At 45.3% G+C, this 24885-nt stretch overlaps 1 protein-coding gene across 5 annotated transcripts in view; it reads right to left on the reverse strand.

The window, feature by feature from the left end:
• Positions 1-1806: 1806 nt before the first annotated feature.
• Positions 1807-24885, reverse strand: part of PIKFYVE (phosphoinositide kinase, FYVE-type zinc finger containing) — a 153083-nt gene continuing 130004 nt past the window's right edge. For 3 of the 5 annotated variants that reach the window (XM_038766414.1, XM_038766411.1, XM_038766415.1), the window contains 10 exons: positions 23969-24052; positions 21412-21509; positions 16453-16617; positions 15197-15256; positions 14281-14457; positions 12370-12473; positions 11588-11716; positions 8504-8765; positions 4356-4430; positions 1807-2814 (listed from right to left, as the gene is read on the reverse strand). In XM_038766414.1, the coding sequence (XP_038622342.1) occupies positions 2699-2814; positions 4356-4430; positions 8504-8765; positions 11588-11716; positions 12370-12473; positions 14281-14457; positions 15197-15256; positions 16453-16617; positions 21412-21509; positions 23969-24052 (1270 nt within the window). In that variant the 3' untranslated portion in view covers positions 1807-2698. The remainder of the gene's footprint in view (positions 2815-4355; positions 4431-8503; positions 8766-11587; positions 11717-12369; positions 12474-14280; positions 14458-15196; positions 15257-16452; positions 16618-21411; positions 21510-23968; positions 24053-24885) is intronic. The other 2 variants (XM_038766412.1, XM_038766413.1) reach the window with 2 other exon arrangements.

Genomic DNA, 24885 nt, shown 5'->3' on the forward strand with positions numbered 1-24885 from the left:
CCAGCCGCTTCGAAGAGTGTTGGCACATAGTGCTTAACAGATACCTGATCACCTTGTAATCTCCCCAGCGCTTAGAACAGTGCTTCACACATAGTAAGCACTTAATGAATGCCATTATTATTATTATACCATTATTAGAGAAGCAGCATGGTTTAGCAAAAAGAGCCCGGGCTTGGGAGTCAGAGGTCGTGGGTTCTAATTCCGGCTCTGTCGCATGTCTACTGTGTGACCTTGGGCAAGCCAATTAACTTCTCTGTGCCTCAGTGACCTCATCTGTAAAATGGGGATGAAGACTGTGAGCACCACGTGGGACAACCTGATTCCCTTGTACTTATCCCAGCGCTTCGAGCAGGGCTTGGCACATAGTAAGGGCTTAACAAATACCATTATTATGATGATGATGATTACTATGCCACCCCCGCCGCAGCCCGCTGCTCTCAGCTCCTTACCTGCGCATGCGCTTCTTCCGCCACAGGGCGGGGGAGGGGGAGAAAGACGAGTGAGCCGCGCCCGCGTGACCCACGCCCGGCACGAGGCCGGCGCCCCGTGCCCGACCCTCGCCGCTCCAACCCACCAATCGGGAGCCCCCGAGGGCGGGATCAGTCGCCACCGCCCTATCGGAAGGAAGCACGACCGCCACGAGACACGCCTGTCAGGTGGCCCGGCCGTTGGTGATTCAGCGCATGCGCATCCCGAGGCTGAGAGGCCCAGCCCGAGCCGGAGAAGGGACGCGATTGCGCCTGCGTACTGAGTCCCGCGCCGCCCAGCCTGGGGCCTAGCGCTAACTGCGCAGTGCTTTACCCGACGCTGAGGCGGTCTCTGTTCACGTTCGTTAATACTAATAAAATAATAATAATAATAGCACTTGTTAAGCCCCTACTATGTGCCGCTCTCTGTTCTTTGTCGCTGGGGTAATCAGGTGTCCCAAGTCTTGCTCCCCATTTTTCAGATGAGGGAACTGGGGCACAGAAAAGTCAAGTGACAATAATAAATAATGATGGCATTTGTTAAGTGCTTACTATGAGCCGAGCACTGTTCTAAACGCTGGGGTAGATACAAGATAATCAGGTTGTCCCAAGTGGGGCTCACAGTCTTCATCCCCATTTTTCAGATGAGGGAACTGAGGCACAGAAAAGTCAAGTGATTTAATAATGATGGCATTTGTTAAGCGCTTACTATGTGCTGAGCACTGTTCTAAGAGCTGGGGTAAATACAAGGTAATCAGGTTGTCCCACGTGGGGCTCTCAGTCTTCATCCCCATTTTTCAGATGAGGTAACTGAGGCACAGAGAAGTCAAGTGACTTGCCCAAAGTCACACAACTTATCAGTGGCTGAGCTGGGATTAGACCCACATCCTCCGACTCCCAAGCCCGTGCTCTTCCCACTATGCCACACTGCTTCTCTAGTTCATTGGTGTAAGCAGCTGGCCAGGTTCCCGCAGGGGTTCAATTTGGGAAACGGAGGAGGAAGCCAAGAGCCCTGAGGAGAGGAGCCGCCCAGCGGGCCAGGTGTCCTATTAATAATGATAGTATTTGTTAAGCGCTTACTATGTGCCAAGCACTGTTCTAAGCGCTGACACCAATGTGGCCAGGGCAGTCGACTGCTTGTCGCGCCCTGAGTGGAGATGCCCCACATTCGGTTTGGAGAGTTCCCACCCACGGAACTACTCACAAATAACAGGCTGATGGGGCACAGTTCGGCGGCTTTACTGGGGAAATACAGAATTTTATCAGACCCCAAGAAAATCCCCCATCTACTAAACTGCCTTGGAAAAAGCTGCCACATCATCACTAAATGAGCTACTTATTTCCTTCTCAATTGTACGACATGACTCGATTTATTTTTAGGTAACCCAAAGTTCTAGAAAACAATTCACTCAGCTCACTTTTCCATATCTGATTTATGTACCCTTCAATCTGAGGGGAAGGATGCACGTTTGGGGATGTGTGAAATTAAAATGCATGAACTGTCCCAATTATTGTCTCAATAAAATGGAAAATTTCCAAATGATTAACAGTAAAAGCTGTTGTCAACAGTTAGGTAAAACAGTAACAGGCAGAATTTAGACGACAAGTAATTTCTACCTTATTGTACCACGACTCAATCGGACGTTAACTGTGACGTGATTCTGAGCAAAAGGGTGAAAACACTAAATCGACCAACACATCAGTAATGTATACTGCCAGCAGGCTTGGCTGACCGTGAGGGAATTTTTCTTAGTGCCATCTAATTACCTGCCTCAACACAGATGCTCCAGACATTTTGAGAACAATTTATATTAGATTATGTACAAGAAACAGAAAACAAGAGTTCATCTAATTTACAAAAATGCTTTCAATGGGAAAGCACCATGTTAGACACTGCCAGTGTGTCTTCCTACAGCTGGATTAGTCTTCCTGGTTGGCCCCTTGAACTCTACATTTCTCCTTTGACCCTGTTAAACATGTCTCCAGGTTTCAACTCCAGTGAGGAAAAAAAGACTTCTCTGTCCAGCTTTTCTTTCAAATCTCCAGACAATCCACTTGTATAAAAAAACTAAAGTGCAAACAAATGTGTATTGTACATATCAGACGTCTATAGCCCTTGCGGCTACTGTCCTGGGAGGCCAGTGCATTCAGAGGTGGATGAGCAGGGGACAGGCAGCTTCTTCCCCTCTTGACTTCACTGTTTTCAAACCATCCGAATTATGGGCATCTGCTCAGCAGTTTAAGCCAAGGCCTGTCCAGTGATCCGGGACCATCAGGAAATACTTGTCCATTGCTTCACAAAATCTAGTCCTGTACAGTTCTGGAGAGACTACAGTTGGCATTTTTCCTGAGGTTTTTGAAAATAAATGGGAAAAAAAATACGGTTAGGGCCCTCCACAAACAATTCTCTGAAATGCCATAGATCCCAATGGCACATTCTGAAAAGCCACCACAAAGGCACCATCCATTAGAAAGGCCTTGGTTCAGGTCCATCCACTGATTCTCTCCTGAAGTTATAAACCTCATAACTTTCTGGTCTGAGGTACTGGTTGCTCCCAGAGAGAATCAAAGAAGAAAGACCTTGCACAGAGAGAACATGACACAGAGATGATATTTTGAGGGGAACAGAAACAGAAACAAACTCCCTACCATTGGCTTTAAAGTACTCAATCAGCTCACCCCACCCACCTCACCTCAATAACAGCCCAGCCTCCACACCCCGCTCCTCTAACGCCAGTTTACTCACTGTGGCCCAATCTGGTCTCTCTCGCTGCCGACCCCATTCCCACATCCTCCCCATAGCCTGGAACTCCCTCCCACTGCATATAGGCCAGATCGCTACTCTCTCCACCTTCAGAGCGTTATTGTTAACATCTCCTCCATGAGGTCTTCCCCGATTAAGCCCTCTTTTCCCTGGCTCACTCTCCCTCCTGCTACATCTATGCACTTCACTCTGTGCCCTTTGGATACTTGATATTCACTTATACAATTATGTATAAGTCTTTAAAATATACATTATAAATTACTTATTAATTCATACTAATCATATTATTCTTTCCTTCTAGACTGTAAGCTCGTTATGGGTGGGGATCATGCCCACTAATTCTGCTGAACTGTACTCTCTGAAGTGCTCAGTACAGTGCTCTGCACATAGTAAGCGCTCAATAAATATGATTGATTGACTCACGGAAAGTACAAATACCTGCAGAGAAACAGTGAAAAGGCAAAGAGGAAGCGTACTTCTTGCTTCTGCTCCTGCCCTGAATCTGTCCTGGGGCTGGGCTCCTCACAAGCAGTGATGGCACTTGTGGACAAGGAACAGCTAGCAGCTGTTAAGTGGGTTACAATGTCCTATGAAACTTAAAATTTATCCACTCTTGCAGATTCTTGGGAGCATCCAACACCTAAAAATAACCCAGGTTTGTAATCTGCTTTGTGGCCAGAGATTGAGCAAAAAAATGGATTAAAAAAGAATAAACCTATACCCAAATACTGGAACTCTGAGAACAGCTTCCATACTAGTGCCTTCTAATTATAAGGGCTTTATCAGTGCTGGTAATAATAATAGTAGCAATAATAATTCAAGAAAATCTAAATGTGTAAACAACTCTTGGGCTAAACATTAAAAGGTCATAGTATCGATGACTCTAGTCTCAGGGACTCTAAAATTTAAAACTTGAGAGATGGGTCCATGGGCGAGCCTTGGAACTCAAGGACCAAAAATAAACACATCAACAAAAAAGCCCAGAAGAACTCCCCTGAACTTACTGGTTCAGGAAGCTTAGAAATAGGAGAATTTAGGGAAAGCCATTTATAAAAAAATTAAAAGGAAAGAAAAAGTAGAAACAGACAAGATGCATAATGTATCAAAAGAAAAAACTGATTCACCTTGTCCACCTAAAATTCCTGTTGATTTCACCACCATTTCAAGCTTTTTGTCCCATGTAAATGTTCGAATATAATCTGGTAGAAACAAAAATTGAAAGTAAAGTTATAGCTTTTTTGGATGAAAAGAGGGGAGAAGGAAAAAACAGGAACCAAGAAGCAAAATTACCAGTTTACCTGCCTCATAACTGCATATCCCTTGGGGATAAATTCAGAGAGACATTGCTAGAAAGGATTTTGCCTGATTTAGACAACAACCCTATAGTGTATGTTCTAAGAATAAACATGAGATGTCTTCTTTCCTTCTCTAGGTCAGATAGCACTCCACCTCCATTTGTTCTGATGGCCTCTGTTATATTTGCCACACTACCAATACTTGAAATTTCTGCTAAAATCCTTTTTATTTATGTTCTCAATTTTGGGGTGAAAAGTGCAATAATAATAATAATAATAATAATGGTATTTGTTAAGGGCTTACTCTCCAAAACCGCTACCTTGTTGGTATAATCTCTCTTCATATTCCGACTGGATTACTGCATCAGCATCCTTTCTGATCTCCCATCCTCCTGTCTCTTCCCACTTCAATCTATACTTCACTCTGCTGCCCGGATTATCTTTCTACAGAAACACTCGAGGCATGTCACCCCCCTCCTCAACAATCTCCAGTGGTTGCCTATCAACCTTCACATGAAGCAAAAACTCCTCACTATTGGATTCAAAGCTCTCCATCACCTTGCCCTCTCCCACCTCACCTCTCTTCTCTCCTTCTACAGCCCAGCCCACACACTCCGCTCCTCTGCCGCTAACCTCCTCACTGGGCCTCGTCCTCGCCTGTCCCACATCCTACCTCTGGCCTGGAACGCCCTCGCTCCTCACATCCACCCAACTAGCTCTCTTCCCCGCTTCAAAACCTTAGTGAGAGCTCACCTCCTCCAGGAGGCCTTCCCAGACTGAGCCCCTCTTTTCCTCTGCTCCTTCTCCCCTCCCCATCGCCCCTACTCCCTCCCTCTGCTCTATCCTCTTCCCTGCTCCACAGCCCTTGTGTGTATTTGTACATATTTTATTAAAGATGGTATATATCTATAATTCTATTTATCTATTTTGACGCTATTGATCCCTGTCTACTTGTTTTGTTTTGTTGTCTGTCTCCCCCTTCTAGACTGTGAGCCCGTTGTTGGGTAGGGATTGTCTTTATCTGTTGCCAAATTGTCCTTTGCAAGCGCTTAGTACAGTGCTCTGCACACAGTAAGTGCTCAATAAATACGACTGAATGAATGAATGCACGTGCCAGGCGCAGTTCTAAGCACTGGGGTGGATACAAGCAAATCAGTCTCAATCCTCATTTTACAAATGAGGTAATTGAGGCACAGAGAAGAGAAGTGACTTGCCCAATGTCACACAGCAGACAAATGGCAGTAGGAATTAGACCCCATGACCTGCTGACTCCCAAGCCCATGCATGCTCTATCTACTACGTATGCGGCTTCTCACAGGACTTCATAGGAAACAAATTCCTTCTTGAGCATAACTACCTATGTGAAGACCACTTCTGTAGTAGTTCAAAGTCAAGAAAATGACTACATTTTACCAGTAATGTTCACAAACCAGAGATGCAGCTGACAATAGAAGTGAAGGGGAGCCATTTCTGAAGCTCTATTTTTAGTGTAAAATGAGGGGTGTTGCTTTGTTATGCCCCTACTAGCCTGAGGGAAAGTATTCTCGTTACACAGACTACTGAAACAGTATAAGAAGCAGCTTGGGCTACTGGAAAAAGCACAGGACAGAGTAGAGAGACCTTATTTATGGTACTTGTTAAGCACTTACCATGTGCCAGGTACTAAGTGCTGGGATAGATACAAGCTAATCAGATTGAACACAGTCTTAATCCCCATTTTACAGGCAAGGTAACTGAAGCACAGGGGAGTTGAGACTTTTAGACTGTGAGCCCACTGTTGGGTAGGGACTGTCTCTATGTGATGCCAATTTGTACTTCCCAAGCGCTTAGTACAGTGCTATGCACATAGTAAGCGCTCAATAAATACGATTGATTGATTGATTGATTGATTGAGTGACTTGCCTAATGCCACACAGCAGACAAGTGGCAAAACTGAAATCAGAACTCAGGTCTTCTTATTCCCAGGCCCGTGCTCTTTCCGCTCGGCCACTCTGCTTCCCAGAAACCTGGTTTCTATGTCTAGCTCTGCCACTTGACTGCTGGGTGACCTTGGAAAAATTACTTAGCTTTTTGGTGAATCAGTTTCCTCACCATCTTCAACTGCTGGCTCTCCAATGGCTTCTTCCTCACTGCTTTCAAACATGCCCATGTCTCCCCTATCCTAAAAAAATCCTCCCTAGACCCCATGGCTCCCTCCAGTTATCGCCCCATCTCCCTCCTACCCTTCCTTTCCAAACTCCTTGAGAGAGTTGTCTACACCCGCTGCCTCAAGTTCCTCTCCTCCAATTCTCTCCTTGATCCCCTCCGCTCTGGCTTCCGTCCCCTTCACTTCACAGAAACCACCCTCTCAAAGGTAACCGAGGATCTCCTTCTTGTCAAATCCAACAGCCTCTACTCCATCTTAATCCTCCTCTCAGCGGCCTTTGACACTACGGACCACCCCCTTCTCCTGGAAACGTTGTCCAACCTTGGTTTTACTGACTCTGTCCTCTTCTGCTTCTCCTCTTATCTCTCTGGCCATTCATTCTCAGTCTCCTTTGCAGGTTCCTCCTCTGCCTCCCACCCCCTAACTGTGGGGTCCCTCAAGGTTCAGGTCTGGGTCCCCTTCTATTCTCCATCTACACCCACTCCCTTGGAAAACTCATTCGCTCCCATGGCTTTAACTACCACCTCTATGCAGATGATACACACATCTACATCTCCAGCCTTGATTTCTCTCCCTCTCTTCAGCCTCACATCTTCTCCTGCCTTCAGGACATCTCTACTTCAGTGTCCTCCCATCGTCTCAATCTTTACATGTCCAAAACAGAGCTCCTTATCTTCCCACCCAAATCCTGTGCTTCCCGTGACTTTCCCATCACTGTAGATGGCACCACCATCCTTCCTGTCTCACAAGGCCGTAACCTTGTTGTTATCCTGGACTCCTCTCTCTCATTCAACCTACGTAGTCAATTCTTCACTAAGTCCTGTCAGGCCCACCTTCACAATGTCGCTAAAATCCGTCCTTTCCTCTCCATCCAGATTGCTACCACATTAATACAATCACTCATCCTATCCTACCTGGATTACTGCACCAGCCTCCTTGCTGACCGCCCAGCTTTCTGTCTCTCCCGACTCCAGTCCCTACTTCACTCTGCTGCCAGGATCATTTTTCAATAAAAATATTCAGAACATCACCCCGCTCCTCAAAATTCTCCAGTGGTTGCCCATCCATCTCCATATCAAACAAAAACTCCTCACCATTGGCTTTAAAGCACTCCATCACCTTTCCTCCTCCTATATCCCTTCACTCCTCTCCTACAACCCAGCTCACAGACTTCACTCTTCTGGTGCTAACCTTCTCACTGTGCCTCGATCTCACCTGTCTTGCTGCTGACCCCTAGCCCACATCCTGCCTCTGGCCTGGAACGCCCTCCCTCCTCAAATCTGATAGACAATTACTCTGTTCCACTTCAAAGCCTTACAGAAGGCACATCTCCTCCAAGAAGCTTTCCCAGACTAAGCCCCACTTTTTCTCATCGCCCACTCCCTTCTGCATCACCCTGACTTGCTCCCTTTGCTCTCCCCACCCAACCCCACAACATTTATGTACGTATCTGTAATTTTATTTATTGGAATTGATGTCTGTCTCCCCCACCTCTACACTGTAAGCTCTTTGTGGGCAGGGAATGTCAGTACTTATTGTTGCACTGTACTTTCCCAAGTGCTTAGTACAGTGCTTTGCACACTGTAAGTGCTCAGTAAATACAGTTGAATGACATATGGGTTGTTTTTCTCCCTTAAGACTTGTGAGCCCTATGGAGAACAAGGACTGAGTCTGATGCGACTATCCAGGATTCACCTCAGTGCTGGGCACAGTTAAGCGCTGAGCAAAACTATAATTGTTCTTTTCTTTACTGAATAGATGAGGCTGCAAAATCATGTAGTTACTGGCTAAAGACAAACGTGAATTTAAACATCGAACAGATATTACTTACCAATAATTCCAACCACCAGCTCGTTGTTGGTGTCGTCTCGGCCTACCAACAGAGAGTAATCTATAATAAGGTGGCTAGAGAGGAAGTGGGAGTCACTGTGGATGGAGGCTTTCAGCACAGCCTTACAGTGCGATCGGATGTACAGAGGGTTATCCCGCACCATCTTCAACAGGTTTTCGTCTAGCAGGACCACATCGCAGCTTTCTTTCCCAGTGTCAGTTTTCACATTTCGATTCCTCAGAGAACCCTTCAGGTCAAAAACCTGTCAGAGAGAAAAGTTCTGAGTCACTGGGAGACTCAAAGGTCTGTCTGAGAGATCCTGCAAAATTTGGTGTCAAAAGTAATTAATTGGGTAATTGAAGTTTCTCTGAGGGACTGAACAACACTCACTGCAGTCTGTGAAAAAATTATTTTTCATCCCTTATAAGTCTGTTACCTTTATTATTAAAACTGGGGCTGGCACAAATATAGTCATATTTCAAAATCATGTGCAAATAATAATAATAATGGCACCTGTTAAGCGCTTAGTATGTGCAAAGCACTGTTCTAAGCGCTGGGGGGATACAAGGAGATCAGGTTGTGCCACGTGGGGTTTACAGTCTTAATCCCCATTTTACAGATGAGGTAACTGAGGCTCAGAGAAGTGAAGTGATTTGTCCAAGGTCACACAGCAGACATGTGGGGGAGCTGGGATTCGAACCCCAGACCTCTGACTCCAAAGCCCGTGCTCTTTCCACTGAGCCGCAAATGCTAAACAACAAGGAAATTTCCATGTTACAAAAGAAACACTAGCAAGAAGTAAACAAGAAGACTTGATAAACTAAGCCACTGAGACACTTCTGCCTAATCAGCCTTACCTAGATACCCAAACCTAATAGCAGAACCACATAACCAGCGAAAAGGTTTTAGTGGGAACGTCAGGAACTCTTTCTTTCCTTTCACTTTCCTCTAATAGCCACCACTTTCCCGAGGGTATGGCCAAGCAGGGCACTGCCCCTGGCTCCATGCCCTAGAGGCCCTGAGTTCCCTTAAGCTGCGGGGCCACTTGGTGGGGAAAAGGAGAGCCTTGGATTGGTACGAGGGGAGAGCAGGCGATGATGGAGATACTACACTGTCTGGGAATTCCACCACTTATTTCTTCCTCCCTCTCTCCCTCCCTCCTGTAGCTTGTCCCCGTGGAGGATGGGTGCGTGAAAGGATAGGAGTGCATTTGGAGAAGCAGAATGCCCTTCGATAGAGTCTGTGAATGTCACAAGGCTTTTCCTCAACACAATGTGCTCAGTCCAGTTACTACCACCACCTGGGAAACTGAGAGTGTTCAAAGCCTTGATGGGGAATAATAATTATTGTCAATAATATTAATAACAATAATAATAATTGTGAAATCATCATCATCATCAATCGTATTTATTGAGCGCTTACTGTGTGCAGAGCACTGTACTAAGTGCTTGGGAAGTACAAATTGGCAACATATAGAGACAGTCCCTACCCAACAGTGAAATCTGTTTAGTACTTACTATATGCCAAGCACTGCATTAAGCGCCGGTACAGAAACAAGCAAATCCGGTGGGACACAATCCCTGTCCCAAATGGGGCTCATGGTCTTAATCCCCATTTTACAGATGAGGTAACTGAGACAAAGAGAAGTGAAGTGATTTGCTCAAAGCCACACAGCAGATAAGTGGCGGAACTGGTGAGCCCACTGTTGGGTAGGGACTGTCTCTATATGTTGCCAATTTGTACTTCCCAAGCGCTTAGTACAGTGCTCTGCACATAGTAAGCGCTCAATAAATACGATTGATGATGATGATGATGAGAACCCAGGTCCTTCTAACTCTCAGGCCCGTGCTCTATCCATTAAGCTCATCCTCTAGACTAAACTCGCGGTGAGCAAGGAATGTGTCTGTTTTTTGTTACACTGTACTCTCCCAAGCACTTAGTATGGTGCTCTGCACACAGTAAGCGCTCAATAAATATGACTGAATGAATGAAGGAACTAGGCCACGCTGGAGTGAGAAGGAGGATTCCGAGGGTGTGGAGCACCATTCCCTGGAGACGGAGAGGACCTCCCATTGGGACCAGCCTTGAGGAGAAAGGCTGGGTGCTGTGTGCCCTGGGTGAAGACAGTCAAGGGAAGCCAAATGCAAAGTGTCAATGAGGTGCTCAGAGACTCTTCAGCCGGCAGAAACCTCTCTGGATCAAAGAGGGCTCTGTTTGGGAACTGAACCTGTGTAGGGCAGATCGGGAATAAACTCCTGGGGGTGGGGGGCCCTGCACTGACTCTCAGTCCTCTTGGCTCCCTACTGCTCTGTTTGGTGGGCCCTTCTCATGGCACATTTGCTTCTTTCCAAAACACGAGACTCTCTAGCTGGCAAATAAACCCTACTGCAACCCAGCCGTGACAACCACCTACCGGGTCCGAGTGCTGGGGATCGAATGGCGCTGGCCGAGAGTCCTATCACCCTGACTGCAGGCCCCTGGATGGGACTGTCGTCCCGGGGCCTACCCAGCTGGTCTATCCTATTCTATCCAAGCCTTAAAGGTCACAGGAAGCTTAACATTTCAGTCTGCCATTCCCTGATCTAGAACTCTTAAGCTTCAGGGCGTCTTGGTTTTATTTATTGCCGCCAACTTTTTGTTCACATGCCCTGCACCTGCCCTGAACTCCCTGCTCCTTCAGAGCCGAGCTCTCCAAATCTTCAAAGCCCTTCTGAAATCATAGCTCCTCCCGGAGGCCTTAATTAATCTCTAACACTCCCTCCTTTATAATCCCAGTTGCCATTTCTGCACCATCTAAACACCACAATAACTCCCCGGGGGCACGTTTGCACATATCTTCCGTATAAGATCACTTCCTCCTACCTGCTATTTACTTTAGTGGGTGTCTTCCCTACTAGACTGTAAACTCCTTGAGAGCAACTCTCCTAACTCTATTGTACCATCCCATATGTTCAAAACTTGCTCTGCACACAGTATGTGCTCAATAAGTACTGTTCATTGATTGCTATTGGTGCCTGAATTGCATTCAACTCTACTGTATAGAGTTTGAATGCCGATTGCATTACCAAATTGAAAATATGCTACCTGGGTCATTTTCCTGCCATAAAACAGATTTTCCATGACCAGAAGATCCAGCTTCTTCTCTGTATTGTTCTGAGAGTTCTTATAACCAATTCGGTACACACCAAGAATTTTGGCCAATGCCGTAGGCCTCTGCTCAAGAAAAAAAAACACACACACAAAACAGATCAAGAATGAAAACATTTACAGGGCAGCAAAATCTCATTTTCAACAGATGGGTTCACTGATTGATTTATGGGTTTCTAGGGAAACTGAAATCCAAAATGTGCCTGGCCCACTCCTGACCACCTTATTTTAATTTTTACATTTTAATTACTTGAACTTAACAGTTTCTTCTCACTCCTGGGAACAAGACCAGAGATCAAACTGTTACAAATTTTACCTCCACAAGATCTAGCGAAGTTTTAAATTTTTGTTGACAACCCAAATTGTAATTCCCTTCTAGAAACAAAACACTTTTTCTACCAATTCTTAATGCGTTGAATCTAGTTAATGAGGGAAATGAAGGACATTAAAGAAAAGCAACTTGTAGGAATTCATACAACGCGTCTGTGGCAAAATAGGGAAGAGTGCCCAGTTGCGGTCTTCATGATAGCCAGTTGATGGACTGAGCCACCCTTTTCTCAGTATTCACATGTACTAGTTGGGGCAATTGGCCTCTATCGAAAACTTGGGATGTGAAAATTGAAGTACACAAACTTTGTGTACATACGCAAGTGTGTGTTGGGGTGTGTGCTGCCCCCAAACATGTGTGTGTGCTTTGGAGAAAAGTCTTCAGCCCTTACCTTCTGCTGCACAGCATTTGTTATGTAAGTGAAGTAGTGAGGTGCAAAATCAAGGAACGACTGGACTTCCAGGCGAGGCATTTGCTTCAAAATGAACCGGTCATCTGAAAAGGTGAATTGTCACATGATATAATAGAATGCTTGGCACACAGTAAGCGCTTAAAAAATACCACAGTGATTATTACTGGCAGATGCTCTCACTACACTGATACTGAAGCACTGTAAATCTACAACTCACTTTAAATCAAGAAGGATCTGATCGGTACTTACAGTTAATGATTATCCCCTGAAGACCCAAGAAAAAACTTGTATTGAGCTACTGGGTAGGAATGGAGTGGCTCCAGCCCAGGCCCCGTGGTCCAAACTGCAGGAGTGGGGGTGGGGAAGTGCTGGAGGTAGGGGGTGGGGATGAAGTGAGGAGGCCCTGCTGAAATACCATCCTGAGCAGAGCAGCCCTTTAGGAGGAGGCAGCAATGCCGCATAGTCCGGAAGCCGCGGGAGAAGCATCAGCTCCTGTGCAGCAGTCAAAGGCCAGCATTCCACAGCCCCTTTCCCTAGGAAACCCAACATTCCTACAGAATCCCAAACCAATCTGCCGTGGGTTTATTTCACCGACCTGCCAAACCCACTCAGGAACACGTTCCCGAGACTCAAGGCCCTCACTGGCAAGATGTTCTTCCTTGCCTCCTGCTGTAGTTTAAGTCTTTGCCTTTTGTTTGGGCCCCAGAGGCATTTAAGAGCTGAGCCACCCGGGGTCTGGATACAAACCCTTCCTAGGCTCAGTGGGAGCCTTCAAGTTTTCTCTCCTCCAAAATGAATCATCTCATTTTCTCAGACTTTTCTCACGGGTCTTATTGGTCTTCATGCCGACTGCCTATTTTGAACCTAGATGGATCTCATATGTTAAGTCCAGGAATGGACTTAACATTTTGATACTCACCTTGCCCCCACAGCACTTATGTACCTTTCCTTAAACGGGGTTGTTTCCCCAACTGAAATTTATTTTAACTTCCGTCTCCCTCACTAAACTGTAAGATCCTTGAAGGTAGAAGGCATGTCTACCTGCCATATTGTACTCTTCTAAGGGCTTAGTACAGTGGTCTGCACAGCGTAAGTGTTCCATAAATATCACGGATTGACAGACTCAATACTCTGGTCAGCACCTGACCAGTAGTCCTGCATATCACTGCCCCGTCAGTACATTCAGTTCAGCCTGGGCAAGTGCAGGCTTCAGTGCCTTCTTCAAATGTAGAAAGCTAAACCCATTATAACACACTATATTTTCCAGCGACCTACCCCTCAGCAGCAATCAGTCAGTATTTACTGAGTGTGCTCTGTGTGCAGAGCACCCTGTTAAAACTCATTGCACAGAGAATAATTGAAGACACAGTCTCTACCCTCAAGGAGGTTACAAACCAAAGGAGGAGATAAGCAGACAAAGAATGATTTACATTTAGTGGGAACAGAAGCATAACAAAGATTCAACTGCTAAAACTGAGAGTATGTAAAGAAGAATATATGAATAAATAAGTGAATACACAGACCATGTATGTGCGTGCGTACACGTGTGCATGCACCTGGGGGGCTGGTGGATGGATATGACCTGGGAAGGTGGTTCGGGGAACAAGTTCTGGGTTTTCGGGAGGGCTCTGAAGTAGAGGAGAGCTGTGGTTGGGTTCCTGATTTGAAGGGGGGCAGCTCCAGGTTAGGTGTGAGCAAGATATTGAAGGAGGGCAGGAAAAGCAGCCTGCCTTTCATCAATCGATCAGTGGTATTTATTCAGGACTTACTGTGAGCAGAGCACACAGTAAGTAAGAGCTTGAGAGAATTCAATACAACAGAGATGATAGATACGTTCCCCGTTCACAACAATTCATTGGAGAGACAGAAGCCCAGGGAAAACAGACTGACCTTCCGTCACATAGAAGGCCGCTCCTGACTTGCCTCCACGTGCCTGCCACGGGGAAGAGTGAGCCAGGGACCGGGTAAAATCCTCCTCGCTGCTCCCTAACACCACTTCCCGCATCCTGTGGAACTCCCCAGCGTAGTACAGGCGGCAGTAGAACTTGGCATTAGCATCTGAAAATTCTGGAAGGTAAGGGAAAGACGCATTTTCCTTCAGGAAAAGTGGAGCCACTATTGTTTTTCATTAGGTCTTACTTGGAAGGCAACATTTAAACAGAAATCAGGCCACATTCCCATTCAGTCGGTTTTCCGAGAACTGAAGAACACTGCGTTACAGAAAAGTTGGGCCGAAGTGCCCATGCCTCAACTGACACTGTGTGTTTGAGTAAAACCTCTTCAAGATATCGCTTTGTCCTTCCTTCAGAAAGACTCTCTTTGTTCCAAAAATGCTTCCAATTCTCCTGTAGAGCTCTATTCAAAATACATAATGAAAATACAGGTTCTAGAACTGCCTGGATCTTCCAGGTGATGCGCAAGAAGGAGTAGCTGAAAATCAATCTTGCACACAAACCTCTTCGTTTCAGGGATTTTTACCATCAGCACGAAATTAATCTGAAAATCTCTTCACCTTTGTCTAATATACACCAGTACCATGAGTACGACATTATCTGGCTTCTGCCAGGCTCCTCCCAGAACCAAACAATAAATTGAGCTTGTTTCGAATCTGATCCCAAACCTCTGGTCTAAATCCTACTCCAAAACCCAGAAACTGTGAAGCCACCATGTTTACAAAAACGAATGAACACATCACAAACACTTCTATATTTCACCAAAATATTTGGTGTGAAGCCAGAAACTGTGAATGGGAAGACAGCTTGCAATCTCTCCCATCCAATGAGATTCTAAATGGTTTCATACTTACGGAGCTCTACGTGAGGATTGCCTAGCTGCTTCTTTTGGGTGTCTCCTCCATCTGCCTCCTCTGAAAAATGTACAACATGAGCTTAGGGATGAACAAAAGGAAGACCAGGGAAACTGGTAAAGCCTATGGGCAGTCCTGGGACTTCCCACACGACTGGTTTCTGAGAAATGCACTGTACACTGAAATACCGTCAGCCAAAAATGAACTTTCCTAGATGAACACTGTTTTACGTGGGGGATTGGTTCCTGAGCCAAGATGGGGCACCCTGACCTTACCCTTTGTCTACTCCATTTACTTACCCATGAGTGACAATGTATTTAGACGGAGTCAGAGGGGTTCTGCGCTAGGGTCGCCCACTCTTCCTTAATCAGAAGTAAAATGGACTTGCTAACTGGCTCTGGTGACTGTCTTGACTCTACCTGGAGATCTTCCCAACTCCAACCATGCGCCTTGGCCACCCTCCCTGCCAACAACCCCGTCCCCAAACCTAGAGTCCTCTACACTGTAAGCTTGCTGTGGGCAGGGAACGTGTCTGCCAACTCTATTGTACACTCAAGTACTTAGAACAGTGCTCTGCACATAGCAAGTGCTCAATAAATACCATCGATGATGATGACCTACTTTCACCTTTCCCTCCTCCCCACTCCAATCCGTACCATCGGGCCCCGGGGCTCTAGGTTCCCCAAAGAGGCTGGAATTGGAAAATCAACACCAATGTGTCGAAGACGTAGAACTGGGTACGAATTTAGAAACACTATAGGGGCCGTGCACTCTAACTTGGAACGGTCTTGAACTGAGAACAGTCTGCAGAAAGGTTGCTCTCATGCTCTGAAGCAGTGATTTCTTCCTAACCTCAAAGATCATTTTGTTTAAAAAAATATATATATCCAACTGAAATGATCTGCAAAAGGTTGCAAGTGGATGAGGTGAAAGCAGGAAAGTGCCACTGGGCTGTCAAACCAAATGACCTGCCACAGGGAAGCTCCCAGCTGCTTTATTTACAGTCTAGGATAATGGGAATAAAACCTGATGTGGAGTGGCAGGCTCAGGCATCTCCCTGATTCTTATTTGCTTTCAGTCATGAGCACACAAGCAGCGTGCTTGGGCCACGAGATTTTCTGATGCTCACATTTATCAATTTTCTCTAGCTAAGGCTTGGCCCCTTTGTAGCAGAAGGCTCTGTTGTTTAAGATTATTCCGAAGAGGAGCCTCGAATATCTGGAACTAGAAACTGAATTTTGCCCTGGCCTACTCACCCTGGGGCTCTGTTCCTTGGTGCTCTGGGCCCTCTTTGCCCATTTGTCCCACCTGGTAATAAGCACTATCGGCCCCGCGTAAGGTTTCCTTCTTCTGGGAAGAGAGATCAGGACTCTTCCCTCCCGTGCCGCGGAAGAAGGACAACACTCCTGATGCTTTTTTGGCTACAAATAAATAGCAAATGATTAAGTTCAAGAACGGATTGCTGGATTTTTACCTGGAAAAGTCTCTTAAACCAAGTACATGAGGCTAGATTGCAAGCTGCTTGAGGGCACGGATCGTTCGACCAACTCTATTGTACTGAACTTCCCAATGATAATAGTAATAACTGTGGTATTTTTTAAGTGTTTACTAGGTGCCAAGCACTGTACTAAGCTCTGGGAAAGATACGAGATAATCAAGTCAGGCACAGTTCCTAATCCACATGTGGATCCTACTTTAATAATGATGATGATAATAACAATAATAACATAATAAGCACTATTAATAACATTTGTTATGAGATTATTATGAACCAAGCACTGTACTAAGTCCAGGGATAGATACAAGCTAATTAGGTCAGACACACTCCCTGTCTCAAACAGGACTCACAATCGTGGGGGGAGGGAGAACAGGTATTAAATCTCCATTTTATAGATGAGGAAACTGAAACCGAGAAAAGTTAAGTGACTTGCCTAAGGCCCCACAGCAGACAAGTGGCAGAGTCGGGATTGGAACCTAGGTTCTCTCCCTCCCATGCTCTTTCCATCAGGCCATGCTGCTTCTTGTTAGCATGGTCCTCTGCACACGGCAACCATTCAATAAATACGATTGATAATACTGATGGTATTTGTTAAGCGCTTACTATGTGCCAAGCACTGCTCTAAGCGCTGACTGACTGATGATTTCATATGCTTTACATAGGTAACTCTATGAAATGTTCCATAAGCAAGGTCCAAAAGATTAAGTGTGAATTTGAGTGGGCCTGAGATTCCATCTGTATCCCTTCACAGCTTTCATGCTCTCATGGTACTGCCATTAGAACAACAAAGTGCCCTGTCTATTAGGGACATGGAAACATCACAGCTCCTGGAAGTCTGCAGAGCACAACTATGCAGGGGCAATCAGTGAGTTTGGAGGAGGGATGGAACATGGGGGCAACAGGGTGTTGGGAAATTAAGAGGGAAACCACCCCACAACCGCAATTTCCCAATGGCAACTCCAGCCTGCCTAGCCATTCTGTACCTGGCAGGTTAGATGGGAAGGATGCTAGGTGTTGTGCTTGCAATGCCACTGAATACAAGAAGCAGAACTGCAGTTTCATGGCCTCATCTTTGTATTACTCCCCCCCTTCATATTTGACAGTCCACCCCTCTCCCTGCCTTCAAAACCATCCTAAAATCACATCTCCTCCAAGAGGCCTTCCCAACCTAACCCCTTTATTTCCTCAATCCACGCTCCCCCAGCAATGACTACGCATTTGGCTGCGCACCCTGTAAGCACTGATACTCACCCCAGCCCCAAAGCACTTAAGTACATAGCCTTACACTCTACTACTTCCCAAGTTCCAAATCTCTTTTAATGTCTATCCCCTCCTGGAGACTGCAAACTCCTTATGGGAGGGAACATGTCTATCAACCCTGTTTGTACTGCATGTTCTCAAACACTTAATATAGTGTTCTGAACATGGTAAGTGCTCAATAAATACCACTGACTGATTAACTGATTGACCAATAAAACAATTTTCTCTTTAAAGGATATTAACAACCCAGGTTTCCTGACAATACTATTATTTCCCAGCCAGGAACTGAGACAGGGACATATATGACTTAACCTTACTTGTGTTCTGGGTTTTTCTTTGGTAGGGTCATCATGCTCCATTAATAATTCATGGCCCTATCACCCTTTCCTTTTTTGTTTTTGCCACATCAGTACAAAATAACTTTCACTGAAGAGCTTGCAGTTATGTTTGAAACAAACCATACAATTTTTAGAAAAAAAGAAAAAACTGAGAAATGGAAGCAGTTTAAAATGGTACCACTTTAACAACACCTGTGGGTTCAGACCCTGGGTAAACAAAATCAGTCAATCAGTGGTATTTATCGCATGTTCGCTGTGTACTAGACTCAAGAAATCATTGGGTCCGAAGGTAGGAGTTTCTTCTGTTAGTCCAATGGATGAAGCTGCAGGACAAGGGAGACTCTAGGATGACAGTGACTCAGGAAAGGCTCACGATGCCCTTCTTGCCCTTGCCCTCTCTCCCTCCCTCCCTCCTCCTTCCGCCCCCATCAGAAGCAGGCTGGAAGAAGAGAGTAATCATTTAGCGAAGGAGCAAATTGCCTAAAAATAACGGGGAGGGGGAGGTTATATGTTCCATTCCCCTTATAGCCCACCAGTGGGGCTAAGGGAAACTTGCCTTTCACAAAAAATTCAATGTACCCTCTTTGCAACTGGTACTCAGAGCCTTACTCTATCCATCAAAACTATGTATTAAGCATCTACTATGTGCAGAGCATTGCATAAGTCCTTGAGAAAGCACACTAGACGAAAGGGTCTAATCTCTGTTCTCAGGGAACTTCAAATTCTAAGGAGTGACAGGAGATGGAACTTAGAGGTAACGGCAAGACCTTCAAAAGTAAATAGCTGACTGAATAAAGTATCCCATGTGGATTGAAATATATGTACGTGCTGAGGATGACCTCTGGACTGCCATAACCTGAAATGGGGGAAATTTCTTGGGGAAAGTTTCCTGGAGGGAAACCTAAAGGCCTTTATGAGGGTTTTAAAGTAGGGAAGAGCTCTTGTTTGACTGATTTAAATAGAAGAGCATCCAAGGCAGGAGGAGGGGCGTGAGTGAGGAACTCTTTGTTTCTAGACTATAAGCTTTTTGTGGACAGGGAATGTGTTGGTTATTGTTATAAGGTACTCTCCCAAGTGCTTAGTATAGTGCACACAGTAAGCACTCAAAAATACGATTGAATGAATGAGGAGTTTCGACAGGAATGGAAACAGAGAGATGGACAGTAGCTACAAGGTGTGGCAGCTACAGCCAGGGAAAGCTGTTTCAGTGGAGAAGAAACTTAACAAGCAAGTTGAAACAAAGGGAAAGAAGCTAACAGAGAGTGAGAGATTGAAAATGGTGCAGTAAGGAAATTGGAAAAGTGGGAAGAAGAATTTGTAGAGGTGAGAAGGAATGGGCCCAGGGCAAAGGAGGAAGGGCTGCATATTGACAGCAGGCAGGAGAGGCAGTGAGGAAGAAGAAAGATGATGTGGGAACATGACGGGTTGGGGAGGCAAGACCAGCATTTTGTGGATTTGACATCTGTTACAGTATTTTTATTTTGCCAATAAAGTAGTTGATGAAGCCATGAGGGATTAGAGAGAGGAGAGAAGGGGGATACTGAAGGCTTCAAGAGGGAGTTGATAGGGAGCTGTGGGCGTGGGAGTCAAAGAGGGAGGAAAATCAACGTTGCTGAGCAGAAACTACATTCTAGTGGAACAGAGGGAATTTAAAGTGGTAGAAGTAAGACTTTCTAGATTTCAGATGACAGAGTTCAGCTACATAAGGGCAGGTACATGGGAAACGGCCTATGGGGGTGATCCAAGACTGGGAACTGGTGCTGTAAGGTCAGTGGAAGAAGAGGGAATTGAATTTGGTAGAACGAACGGTACCAAGTGGGTGGATTTTACTGTCACGGTTGTGGATGGATGGTAAGAAGTCCAGGTGGGGCATGGCTGCTTGGGATAGGCAGACAGGGTCGACAGTTTGGGAGTCTCTCGGGGGACGGAGGAGAGATAGGGGGTTGAAGGGTTATGGAATGTATAGCAGGTATGGGGACTACGGTTGGCAAGTGGCAATTCAGGGTTGGAGAGGTGAGGAACAGTGCAGTTTCTGGCAATAAAGGGCATGTCCAAATCCAAATTGGCATGCGGCTGTCTGGGGGCTGGGAGGCAAGGTTAAGAGGTAGGTGGAATTGAGTAGTGGGTAGCAGTGGGCAGATGTGTGTGACAAAGATGTGGATGGGTGAAATCCCTGATGATCACCACTGTAGCTAATGAAAGTGTCTAGGAATAAGGACAGGGGACCCAAAATAGAACCTAGTGAGATCTCATGCATAGAAAGAGACCAAGTTGGAGAGACCAAAGAGGCAGGAGGAGAAGCAAGCTAGTAATATATCTGTTTCTTCACCATTGATCCTATAAGCAGAGGCAGCAAAAAAAAAAAGCATACCACCAGAGATGCTGGACTCAGCAAACAGAAGGCAGAGCTTCTGCTAGTTTAAAAAAAAATCACTGTCCACCCACATGTGATCATTGGTGTGGGTCTGATCAGTTTCTCAAGAAGGAAAACAGAGACTGGAGGAGGTCTAGAGAAGGGAAAACCAAGATGATCAGGTAAATGGAGAAGCTTCGTACCAGGAGAGCCAAGGAGGATACAGACCCTTCATTGTGGAAGGATGCCAGCTGGGAGGAGACATGATGGAAATTTACAAAAGCATGAAAGGTGTGGACAGAGCAAACACAGAACTGTTCTGAAACCTCTTCCCACCCCGACAACTAGGAGGATGTTTCTGCTTTATAGTATTTTATTTCCTAAACTGTTCACATGCAGATCCTTTTTTGGTTTTTGATTACTTTTAATGTTAAACAGTAAATCATTCAACTGTGAAACGGGTGATTAATCCGTTGGGGGAAGGACAGCTGTACACTGTAACTACTTAAAATCTGGTGCTAACATAGGACAGTTTCTTCTTTAACGCTGAAACAGACCCCTGTCCACAAAGGAGGATGACAGCCATTTTAAAGCGATACTCAGGATGATACTCATAAACAAAAATAAAAAACCACGCAGACAGAGAAAGCCTATTCTGCGTTTTTGAGAGTGGTTCAATCCCCACCCGCAACTAAGCCTATCTGATCACCAAACAATTTGCTTATGTTCCTTTTCGGTGAGAAGAATAAAGATTTTTCATTCTTACGTGGCTGTGGTTCACTTTCCCCTGCTCGGCCAGTTTGTCCCCCGTTGGCCTCGGGTAATCTGACTGGACTGCTACTCTTCGGCCTGTTGTCCACAAAACTGAAACAGGGGGAAAAATCTGTTAGGCTTGGCTCAGACAGATATTGCGTGGAGGATCAGTCCCTCTCCGTACCAGCAGTCTGATCCTTGGCCCAGGAACAAGGAAAATGACGGGGGTCAGGGAAAAGTTAATGGTTCACAACTCCTTTCATCTGGAAGCTCTTGAAGGGGACATTGGTCATTTATCTAATATACCTAGGGCTTGTGGTTTCTGGCTAATAGACTAATACCGTTAAGCAGAGAAGCAGCATGTCCTAGTGGAAAGAGCATGGGCCCGGGAGTCAGAGGTTATGGGTTCTAATCCTGGGTCTGCCACCTGTCTGTTGTGTGTCCTTGGGCAAGTCACTTCACTTCTCTGTGCCTCAGTTACTTCATCTGTAACATGGGGATTAAATCCTAGTCCCTCCTACTTAGACTGTCAGCTTCATGTAGGACAATCTGACATATATATTCCAGTGCTTAAAAGAGGGCTTGGCACATAGTAAGCACTCAGCAAGTACCATAATAATAATAATAATAATTATTATTATTATTAGGTTTGTAGGTAAAAACTGATCATCTTAAGGTGAATCCAAATGGTCATTAAAACAATTTCAAAATACATTTTAAAGTGCTGACACGGAGAGTTAAATTACTATTTTACCTCTAGATCTGTTTAGGAAACTGACTTTGGCAAACTAAGGACTCCCGCCTTTATACCCGGGAAATCGGTAAACTCTACAACCAAGTTCTGGATCACTAAACTCTTAGAAAAACACAAGGGTTTGGGGGAAAAGCACCATGGTTTCAGAAAAGTAACGTGGTAAGGGAGCAGTCGTGACCCTTTAAACTGCTGGAGTTTCTTGAAGAGAAAGGGAGTATTTATTTAGATTTTCAAAAGTCCCATGTCAAGGTCCCAACCCAAAGCCTGTTTTTAAAACGAAGTAATCACAGGCATTGCAGGGAGTGTCCTGTCTGCTAGCTAAAAGACGGGAAACAAAGGTGACAAAAGATGACGAGAAATGCCACTACTGAGTTAGAACACTGCTCTACCAAGCCCAGTACCCCGTGTCAACGAGTGGTAACAGAACGCCTGGAGGAATTACGTGATGATTACCCTCCCTGACATCCACCTTAATATTTAGTGATAGGCCAATCACATTCCTAATTTATTCTTTCCACGCCCCTAACCTATTTTAGAACACCTGTCCATGAATTTAACCATACCCCTTTGAACTTACTGATGTTTTCTGTCTGCACAACTTCCTTTCACAACAACAAATTCCGGTATTTACTTCCACTAAGTCAAAAAGTGTTTTCTCTTGTTCATTTTGAACCTGCCATTCTCAAACTTCCGTGGGGCCCCCTCATCCTGAGATCTGGTAAATAACAATTCTGTTTTGGCCGGGTTCTTACCCTTCATGATTTTATAGACTTCAGTTTTGTTCTCCTGAGGCCTGTAATCCCTCCGCAGGACAGAGAAGTGTAACAAGTGGGGCTCCCCAGGGATCTGTGTTGGTGCTGGCTAGAGGAGCATGTAGGGAAATATCCAAGTTTGCTGATGACCCTAAGTTCTTCCGGGTGGGGAAATGTGCAGACGAGGATAAACTCCAGGAGAACCTTAGAAAGCTGAGTGTGTGAGCAAAAGGGAAAGTGAACTTCTGTGTCAGCAAAAGCAAGGTAAGGCACCCAGGGAAAAATCCAAATAACAACTACAATAATAATAATAATGATGGCATTTGTTAAGTGCTTACTATGTGCAAAGCACTGTTCTAAGCGCTGGGGAGGATATAAGGTGATCAGGTTGTCCCATGTGGGGCCCACAGTCTTAATCCCCATTTTCCAGGTGAGGTAACTGAGGCACAGAGAAGTTAAGTGACTTGCCCAAAGTCACACAGCTGACAAGTGGCGGAGCCGGGATTTGAACCCACGACTCCCAAGCCCGGGCTCTTTCCACTGAGCCACAAGACGGAAGACTTGCAGCTATTAATCATGATTTGGAAAAGAGATCTCGGAACCCCTGTTCCCCTGGATGCAGCAGCGGCAGCCTACAAGGCCAATGGAATGCTACTCATCTTCAGGAAGGGCACTGAAGACAAAACAAAACACATGGTTTTGAAATTATATAAACCAAAAAACACATACACTAGGAAATAATGGGTGCAATTCTGTCACTGCACTTCAGAAAGGACCAAAAAAAGAGCTGGAGAACATACAGAGAAGGACAATCATGATGATTGCGGGAGGAAGAGGACCCTGTTCTTGGAGGTTTTTGGAGGACACTCGCGACAGTTCTGCTGTGCATTTAGAAAATCAGACAGAGGGTAGCATTCCAATTTCACAATTCAGTTGACAAAATTTATCCAACAGGTTACAGATTTGCAAATTCATTTAACTCTTCCCAATTCTCCCAATGGCTTTTGGAAAAATGGGAAAATTGTTGATAGAACTCCAGGGTATTATGTTCTCTAAATAGTCACCTGTTTGTTGGAAGCCCTTCTTCAGTGCTGTTCTTCAGAGATGCTTTGGACAACTCATCTAAGGCGTTTCTGTACTCCTTGCAACTTAAAGTGGAGAGAAGTTGAAAAATATTTTACTAATCACAAGTCAATCTAATGAATTCATACACTTTAAAGGCAAACAATATGGACAAAAGGTCCCTTAGAGAGATGGGTACTGTGGATTGATGTGCATTCAAGTTTTCTGTGAGGCAAGTTTTTCAAGGGCACAGACTGAGTTTTCTTCACTAAGTTTTATGAGACCCTCTCTTCCCCCAGCTCAACCTAGTGAGCCCTTAGCCACAAGAGAACCCAGGCAGGATCAAGTTTGAGCATCCTCTACCTGTCCCACTTCCCAATTGTCTCCCTGCTGACTCATCCACCTGTTGTGGCAGGAATTAGAACAAGAGGAAGGGCTTGTGTGCTAATCTATGTTCCTGAGATTTTAGAGTCCCAGAAACACTCTTTCATTTGGCCACACTGGTAGCAGGAAGGTGCGGAGAGTATGACGTAATAATAGCAGAAGCAATAACTGAACCCCCATTCGGTGCCGTGCACTGAACCGGATGATTGGGAAATATCGAACAACAAAGGGAAGCATTCCCTGCCCACAAAGAGCTTACGCTTCCAGAGTGCTGCCGAAGTGGTGGAAGCAGTTCTGATCCCCCTCCTCCTTCAGCCCTCTGGGTTGCCACCACTTTGACCCCTCTGAAGCTTGGACTGGTGCCTAGCGTCCCATGGACCTTACAGGACACAAACTGATGAGGTTACTACCTAAAACGATGTAATTTGTGAGCATAATTTGGTTGAGAATATTTAGTTTTCATCAATATTAATACCATGTGGAGCATGAAGGAGGGGCAAATCAATTTTCCTAAGAAGAAAAGAGCCAAGTGACC

The sequence above is a fragment of the Tachyglossus aculeatus genome, chromosome 25, assembly GCF_015852505.1.
Source record: "Tachyglossus aculeatus isolate mTacAcu1 chromosome 25, mTacAcu1.pri, whole genome shotgun sequence".
Lineage (NCBI taxonomy): Eukaryota > Metazoa > Chordata > Mammalia > Monotremata > Tachyglossidae > Tachyglossus > Tachyglossus aculeatus.